Source organism: Sciurus carolinensis, chromosome 4 (genome assembly GCF_902686445.1).
Source record: "Sciurus carolinensis chromosome 4, mSciCar1.2, whole genome shotgun sequence".
Lineage (NCBI taxonomy): Eukaryota > Metazoa > Chordata > Mammalia > Rodentia > Sciuridae > Sciurus > Sciurus carolinensis.
In genome coordinates, this window is record NC_062216.1 from 76314747 (window position 1) to 76323942 (window position 9196).

Here is a 9196-nt window from a genome sequence, read left to right on the forward strand (position 1 = left end):
TTTGGAGGACTCAACTTCTATATTCTGGAGCACCCACAGTGGGCAATTACAAAAGATAATTCTACTGTGCTAAGTCATTGACTTAAAGAAAATTACAATATCTAGCATGGAATTCTATTCGATTGTTCTTCCAGAGTTAACACCATGTTGCTACTCACTGATTATCAATAATGCCTTTATTGTTAATCTCCAAGAGGCGCTGTTTTCAACCTACCTGTTGGCTGAATTTCTCACAGAAAGCCTCTGACTCTCCACCAAAACAGTAGGAAGGATTACTATACTTTCTGCAAATGCTCATAGTCACATGTCCTGGGACAGGCTTGCCATATGTGTATCTGCCATGAGAACATTTCATATGAATCAAAGCAGACACAGAACACTCCTCTTTCCACCTGACACTTCTCTTTCAGTTACAGTGTATTCACCTTCTGTACTTCTCTCTGCTTCTGCAGGGTTCACACTATGTTGAGGGCAAACAAACTGAGCAATGGCTCTTCTCTTTTTAGAAAATGTCCAGTGAACATGCTGAAATTCACTATTCTTTTATTGTCTTTTTTGACTTTATCATTTCAATACCATGTTAATAATGCCTTCCTCATTAAAAAGCTAAACATATTAAGAGAAAAAGCAATATCTATAAAATCAAAATGAACAAAATAAAATCAAATACAAGAAATGAACACCCTGAAAACTGCATAGGAATCTAAGCTATTAATACAATGGTGTTTCCTCAATATAAATCTGTATTTATATTGAGTTTTGTTTACTTTTTATAAAAATGGGATTGTGGCATAAATATGATAGGTGATTACTGTGTTTTTCTGGGCATTTTTTCCTTTCCTATTTGGAATATCCTCTATATTGCTATTTGCAAGAGAATTAGTTCATAAATTACTGGGATTGGACACTTGGTAACCATTACTGTAAAGTAGCACAGGCTGAGGGACCCAATTGAATAGTAGATACCTTACATGGGTAGTCTTTTTAGGCAGGGCTGGTCTCTTTACTTTTCCTGCTCTTTTTGCTACTGTGGGGCTACCACGGATGAGGGCCTAAGGTCTTGGAAACATGAATTTTCAAGGGTGGGCAGGACCATGCTGAGCTACGTGTTCAGTCATCTGAGTAAAAATGACTGTGGAGAAGTATGTGACATATCTTAGGTAGACTGCCGAGTTAGATGAGATTTTGGCTTCATGATTGTGCCTACGTGTTCTGAGTCTAATCTGTTTACCCACTATGCTTACAAGGGCAGGTAAATGATCTGTCGATGATAGAATTTCCTCTATAACCATGTATTAATTATTTCTCACATACATGTTTTGTTATTTCTGGTTAAGGTAAAGTCACTACCCTTCAACACTGTGTGTGTGTGTGTGTGTGTGTGTGTGTGTGTGTGTGATTCCTTAGTAGCATAGCCTCTCTGGAAACAGTTCCCCACTCCATGATAGTTATAGTAATTCTGAAAATGACATGAAAGGAAATAAGAAGGAAAAGTAGAAAAACAAGAAGAGAACATTCTAGAGATGGGGATGCTTCCAAAGTACTGCAAGTATTTGTGTTGAGACTACTCCCAGAGAAACAAGCCAAAATATCTCAAGTGGTGAATCTCCCTTAAATAATTTCCCTTAAAAGATTAAAAAAATCAACTCACAGGCCACACACTGACACGTTCACCTCTTCTTCCATGATAGTGATTATCTCTGGCATTGTTACTTGCACTTCAAACTTCGGAAGCACTGTTAATTGTTAATAAAGGAGGTTGATGATTGTCAACTTTTGGGGCATTAATATTTTCAGATTCTCAGTAACAATTCTCTAGTGATATTTAGGGGCTTTGATAAAGGTCACTTTATTTTCCAATATATCTGTATCTACTTTACTTTCAAATGGAGATTTTGGTTGAGGAACTATGACAGATCCATGAACCTTAATAAATTATGAAAGCCTCTACAAAAATAAGGATGTTTTATGACTGCAAAAATAACCAAGCTATATAAAGATCATTTATTCAAAGGTCATTGATGTCTTCATTCAACTTAGTTATAATTAGTTCTACTCCAAGTCCAATCTCACCCATGGGATGTGGAAGGACTATAAGTAAGTTTAAATTTTAGCCCCTAAAAGTTTAACTATGAAGAAAAATGTTCCATGACTTTTCATGAACCATACCAAATTCCTCCACAACAAAGGGGTGCTCCATTTTTCCACCTGATTCCTTCTGTACCACAACCTTGTAGGTGCCCTGAAGGGGCTCTGATGAGAGGGGAAAGGACAGTTGCTTGAGACCACTTTCTAGCTTGAGACTCTGCCATTGTATAATGCGATTTCCTTTGGGATCCTATGGATAAATGGATAAATTAGTTATCATTTACAAAATTGCTTAGAACATGAGAGATAAAAGAATCTATAGACTCTAACTTACATTCGTTTTTCACAAAGAGGAAAAACGGGGTAGTAGTGAGGGGTTTGGAAGGGAGATGAGTTATAACCATGGAGCCCTGAGTGAATTTGGAGGCATCTCCCTTAATGACAAATTTCTGGGATATTGTAAGAATTTGCCAGATAGGAACATTTTCCCTAAATTTATTTTTTTCCTTCTAATAACAGAATATTTCATGTTACTTACCTTAACATATAATAGTGGTATCTGAAATACAAAAAGAAAGAAAGGAGTTGGTAATTGTTCTCAAATATTCCCAATTCTGATTTTTATGTAGTAATTTAATGTAAATGAAGAATAACACACTATATAATAAAACATGGAATGATTCCAGGTTAAATTTTATAAAACTTTTAATTAACCCATTTTTAACCAATTAATAATTTATGTTAAATACTTACTAAGTCATCAACAAGTATATATGTGTATTGCCATTCATTAGGAATGGAATTTACTAACATTACTTAAGTGCTTATAGCATTCAGAAAGAATTGCTACAACCTGGCCAATAATTTATCCAGAGGATCCCAAAGGAAATCACATCATACAATGGTAGAGTCAAAAACATTCTTCTGCTATGCAATTTTATATATTGAAGAAGACATATTTATGATCTTACTTAATATTAATTAATTTTAATACTTAAAGATATCTAGTCATGTTTAGATCTAATTATTAATATGGGTCACAGAATTCTTAGGTAATTCTAAGAGCAAGAAGAAATGGAAATAGCTCTTCCAATTAATTTTTTTTTTACATTTAATACAATTTTTTATCCTTAGAAAGATTTAAGGGCATATAAAATAAGAGTAGGCTTCTATGAATAAGAAATCATGGAAATATTATAAATTAAAGAGGTCAAAGTTAGAAAGCTAAGTGGGATAACATGATATATTCATTTTTTAAAGCTAATATTTAATACGTACCTACTCATGTATTGTACCTGCTCATCATTTGAGATGATAAGAATATAGCAGAGAACAAAAGAACAATGTATCTACTCTCATGAAGCTTACATTCCAATAAGGATGGATAAATAAGAAAGAGCCTATATATATATATGTATTGGACATAGATATATGTCAGGTGTGGTAAGTGCCAAGAAGAAAGAACAAAGCAGGATGAAGCTGATAGAGTGATAGATGTGGTAATTGATTTTGGATATAGGAGTGAAGGTAAAGCCTGGGAGGTGAGTTTCAAAGTAATTTGCAATGATCTTGTTTACAGCTGGTATTGGCCAGGTTGTAACAATTCAGGTAGTGAGAAGTAGTCTGGATGTATTTTAAGCCAATGATTTCCTGGTGAAGGGGAAGTGGATGTGAGAAAGAGAAGCAAGGATTATTTCATCATTGTCTTAGGAGCTAGAAAAGAAGAACTGCCTCTTTTTTTTTTTTGAGATGAGAAAATGTGCTGGAGGAGTCAACTTGAGAGAGGAAAATGAAGACTTTGGTTTGATATCTACTTTATAATAGAAAGAGTTATTTCTTACCACAAATACTGAAGGTTAAATACTGAGGAACATATTGATTACTTTCATATTCCTTCATAGAGATTTTGGTAAATGTGTTTAGGAAAAAGTTAAATCTCTGAGAAGTCATTTGAACTTTTAGGTTCTTTGATAGTCTTTCTGCATCTATTGTTTAATAAAATTTTCTAATTTTCCCAACTGGAATCTAAAAAGTTAAGTATTTGACAACTATCAGATATAAACTATATACTCTTGACCTGGGATAATGTTTTCAATGAGGATCTCGTGCTATTTTAATATCAGATATTAGTTAGTGATATCAGATCCTTCCTCTCCCTGGTCATCACTTCAACACCAAAAAGATGTTCCCCTCCAGTTTATACAAATAATAGTGATTATACATAAATATTAGCAAGAGACTCACCAACTCATTCAGAGGGTGAAAATCTTCATCCAATGAGACAATACGAAACTTCACTGAAATGAAAATATTTTCCATGAGCTCCCCAAACCTTGGCTGGGTACCTAGCTTGGTAAGACAAGCTGTTAAGGCATCAGGATTGTAGGGATTTGGGGTACTAGGTAGAGGAGGAAAATCTTTCCTTTTTGATGTTGTTGACTGTAAACCTCTTCCTACCTGTCTGCCCTGGTTTGTAGGTAGATTTATCAGTCTGAACAAAGACCAGACTCTCTTTGTTTTTAACCACCACTGTGTTCCGCCTCTTGAATTCTTGAGTTGGTCCTTTCACTTGGATAGTGAGGAACATTATCTCCTCACTGGATGAAGATTGTGGAACCTGAAATACAGACAAGATCCTGGGAACCCATTCAGCCTCTCAAGTCTTCTCCTCCATTCCCTGTTCCACTCCTTTTGGAAATCTTGCCCTTTTTACTTAATTTCATTCCGTTGTTCCCACTGGGGAAAGTTGGCATAGACAAGGAAGTGCTTCTACCTTTTTTTCAAATGGAAAGACAGAACATAAGGTTGTGAAAAAATACTTTATTAAGAAAGGTTATAACTGAGAATCATATCTTCATAGAGTTCAGACAAAACAGTCTTCATTCAAAATTGATGCTTTACAAAATTGATACTATAACCTTAAGACATGGTAGGGCATGGTAGAGCATGTCTTAAGGTTATGAAAATAAAACCTGATGATATTTTATTGGTACTAGTTGCAAGTATCCCTATATAGTTGACTCAAGAGATACTGGATATTTGCTGAGGGTAATTCTATAATAGTTTTGGTGGGGGAGGTTAACTGAGGATTGAACCCAGGGGCACTGTACCACTGAGATATATTCCCAGCTCTTTTTGTGTTTTGAGACAGGGCCTTGATAAGTTGTTGAGGGTCTTGCTAAGTTGCTGAGGCTGGCCTTGACTTTATATTTCTCCTGCCTCAACCCCTAACCACCCAAGTCATTGGGATTACAGGAGTGTACCACCATTCCTGGCTTATGATTTTTATTATTAGAAAGAGTGTGATGTGTTCCTGTTAGTCCATTACTGGTGACTCATGTTGAACCCTATCCTGGTTTGTTTTATAAATGTTTTCTCCATTTTAATTTTAAGCAGAAGTCACATTTTTCCTTTGTCTAGTGCATACTTCTTTCCCTGCAAATATAATTTTTCTCTGATCATTAAGTTAATGTTCTACTCACCTATAAATGTTTGCTCTTCTGGTTGGAAATTTATGCTTTGCTCTGTAATTCCTACACTTAGTTACTCCTTTAGATTCCTTCCTGAAGTTCTTACTAGCTTCCCAAAGCCTTATCTTGAAAATATTAGATCTCCAGATCCTGACCAATAGAACTGAGTATATTCAGTCAAAAAGACACTCACAGTGAAGGAGACGCAGTGGAATAAGTCCTTCTCCGCCACTAGGTCAGTGAAGAGGCTCCTGTTTTCCCTTAGAGACTCCAAGGAGGCACTTACAGTCACTGTTTCATTCAGGTGGCTCAGAAGTACACAGCCCTTCTCAGAGGTCCCAGTGTGGAGCAGGGAGGGGACCAGCACCATATATTGTCTGTGAATAGGGGAATCCAGTTAGACGAGCAAAAAGGAAGGGAGACATTGCTATCAACGGCACTAAGTTCCATCACGATTGTTGTTACCATCATTAGTTTTATACTAAGAATGACATATTCATGAGTATGAGACTCTGTTGTTGAATGGCATGCTTAAGAATTGTTTCCCCTCGCCATCATTCACTACGGCTGTGAATGTTTTATTTGAGGTGGGCCTCAAGCAGATTAAACTCTTTAAGTACCTTTACATAAGAAACACCAATATGTATGCATCTGAATTTTAATAAAAATGTTAGTTATGTTTCCTTTAATTGTAAATCTATTATACTTTAGGATTGCTATGAAAGGCAAGCAAGCTCTCAGGTATATGGGCACCAGAAAAAACAAATTACAGTGATTTTGTGAAGCATATCTGAGGAAAAGTGTGGATTTAGCAATTCTGAAAATTACATAGCAAGTACTTGCTTTCATGTTGTAAATATGAAAACGAGTCTCAAAGAGAGCGAGTCATTAAAGTCTTTGTTGTGTTAAGTAACTAATGAAATATTGGTATTTTACCTAACCACAGTCATTTTCATTTTAGATATTTTCCTTTCAATTCACGGCTAGAGGATGACTCAATCCAAAAATGGTCCTCTAGTGATCCAATGTAGATCTTGGTAATTTATGAGGAGGATAGAAAATTTCCCAATACCTTTATATATAATGTAAGATTTATTCTGTAGTTTTCAAACTTTTTTTCTTATAGAAAATAATTTTTAGACATTGTGCACCTCTTACATATTTTCAAGTAAGCATTTATTTTTTATCACAATTTTATTTTCTTCTTTTATATTTATTTAAAGTTTTTTTTGCATGACAATAGAGTATATTTTGGAATATTATACATACATAGAATAAGTATGGCTTGTTCAAATACCCTTATTGTAGTTGTACATGATGTGGAGTTACTTTGGTTGTGTATTCATACATGAGGATAGGAAAGTTGTGTCTGATTCATTCTACTGTCTTTCCTATTCCCTTCCCCCTCCCTTCCCTTCATTCTCTTTTGTCTAGTTTGCCTGTAAATAGATGGAACTGGAGAATATCATGCTAAGTGAAATAAGCCAGTCTGAAAAGCCAAAGGCAGAATGTTCTTTCTGATATGTGAATGCTAACCCACAAGGGAGGAAAAGATTATTTTTATCACAATTTTAAATGATAGCAAAACATATTATTCTGATATTTCAATTAAGACTTACATTATTTTCACAAGTTTCCCATAGAACTTTAAATATTATAGAGATAAGATTCCTAATATCACTTATTTAAAAAAGTAACAAGTTCTTTTTGTTATGATCAAAAATTTAACATCTTTCCTTTTCATTTTTTATCCTTGAGCCCTGATTTTCAGACCACTTACCACATAGAAGTTTATTCTAAGATTTTTAGGCTTTAAAATATTTACTTCTTACAAATATATATGCATATGTACATACATACACTTACACATGTTTATATACATAATATTATATGTGGGTATATAAATTTAAGTCTAACTTTTAAATATAACATCAATATAAACTTGTAAGTACTAAATATGTTGTTCTGATTATTTTCAAAAGTTCTAGTGCACAACTGATCAAAATAAAATAAACTTCTTACGAATTATGATTTATACATCTTAGACATAAAATCAAAATTCTTTGGGAGTACATCTTCAGTGAGAGTGATGAGCTGCTTTTTTCCTGCAAGTAAATTTATTTATGCATGGATTAAATAAGAACTAACATCACTTCTGTTACTACTTTTGTTTGTGTAGATATAAGTGATAAAAAGTATTGGTCCCAGAAAAGTAAGTAAATGCCAGACAAAAAAATTGTCATCGCCAACACTTCTTGCAACTCTGTATTATGACTCAAACCACCCAGTCCTGTGTTATTAAGAATAGCTATCAGGTGGTATTTCCTTTAGTTCTTTCTTCACTTTTGGTGAAACAAAGAACACATCAACCACCACGTGCTATGCAAACGATTCCTTTGTCATGAAGAGTCCCTTACTTTTGCAACATTGACACCTGTATTTCAAACTGTTCCTCTATTTGGCACCCTACAGGTTTTTTTTTTTTTTTTTTTTCTTTTTTTAGTACTTGGAATTGAGCTACATCCCCAGTGCTTTTCAATTTTTATTTTGAAACAGGGTCTCACTAAGTTACCGAGACTGGCTTAGAACTTGTGGTCCTCCAGTCTCAGCCTCCTTGGTTACTGGATTACCACATGTGCCACCGCACCCAGTGCACCCTAGAGAGTTTTTATAGTCCAAGTCAATGCTCCATGGTCAGGTCTGGTTGAGGGAGAGGTTTGTCTTTGTTTTATGAAATAGAAGATAGGAAATTAAGAAAGGGAAGGCAGAAAAAAAAAAATAGCATGATCTCATCAGATCCATAGGAACGTATCTGAAAATTGACTTATTTTAAAAGTATCAATTTCTGAAGCTCCTTAAGCTTTGCATGTCACTAGGGTAGTTAGAGATTTAGAGATTCAGTGAGTTAGAGAAAAATGGTTAAGACTAAGTGAAGAGTAAATACACCAGATTTACAAAATCTTATGGTTGGAAGGAACCTTAGAGGTGAGATGGTGACAGTTTCAGAGGAAAAATGAATGAAATAAAGGAGAATCTGAAATAAAGAAAAGATTCTTTAAGTTTGGTTTTCATGCTCTCTGTGGAACTCACGGTTTTCCAGAGATGGAGGCATCTGTGGACAAGAGGATCAGGAGCAGGAAAACAAGACTTGGATAAAGAAGCTTTCTCTTCCCCATGCTGCATGGAGAAAGGCCCAGAGGAGAGCAAACTGTCTTGGACCCTAGTCCCTCCAATTGATCTGTCCCAAACACTCTGCAGAGCAATGGGACTTTATGCTGCTCTCTGTGCAAACTTCCTGTTTGCACAGCATAAAGTTTTCTAAACAAAGTTAAAGTCTCCGAATGTTCTCTGAAAGGGTCATTGATGGTCTAATTTCAGTCAAGGTTAATCCCTGGCAGGCTAAATAGAATTCCTGGAGGGATAAAACCATATTCCCATTAGTGCTCACTTTCTTTGGGTTTTACAGTAAAGCAGCTAATCAGCTTTTCAACTGCTTCTCTCTCTGTCCCCACTACCCTCCACAGTGCCTTTTACAGCTCTTCTTGTCCCTTGTATGAATTGTTGGCAAGGGAGTTTGCAGTTCAAGCAACACTGGAAAGGCTCAAAATATATATTTCACTCTTAAGTCAGTGTGCCTC

General features: G+C 35.2%; 1 protein-coding gene across 1 annotated transcript in view; it reads right to left on the minus strand.

The window, feature by feature from the left end:
• The window catches only part of A2m (alpha-2-macroglobulin), a 52021-nt gene extending 43213 nt beyond the window's left edge, over positions 1-8808 (minus strand). Inside the window, exons 1-8 of the mRNA XM_047549521.1 lie at positions 8649-8808; positions 5752-5935; positions 4546-4705; positions 4333-4385; positions 2627-2647; positions 2170-2338; positions 1652-1736; positions 215-335 (exon numbers count right to left, since the gene is read on the minus strand). Of these exons, the coding sequence (XP_047405477.1) occupies positions 215-335; positions 1652-1736; positions 2170-2338; positions 2627-2647; positions 4333-4385; positions 4546-4705; positions 5752-5935; positions 8649-8734 (879 nt within the window). The 5' untranslated portion in view covers positions 8735-8808. The remainder of the gene's footprint in view (positions 1-214; positions 336-1651; positions 1737-2169; positions 2339-2626; positions 2648-4332; positions 4386-4545; positions 4706-5751; positions 5936-8648) is intronic.
• Positions 8809-9196: the final 388 nt, after the last annotated feature.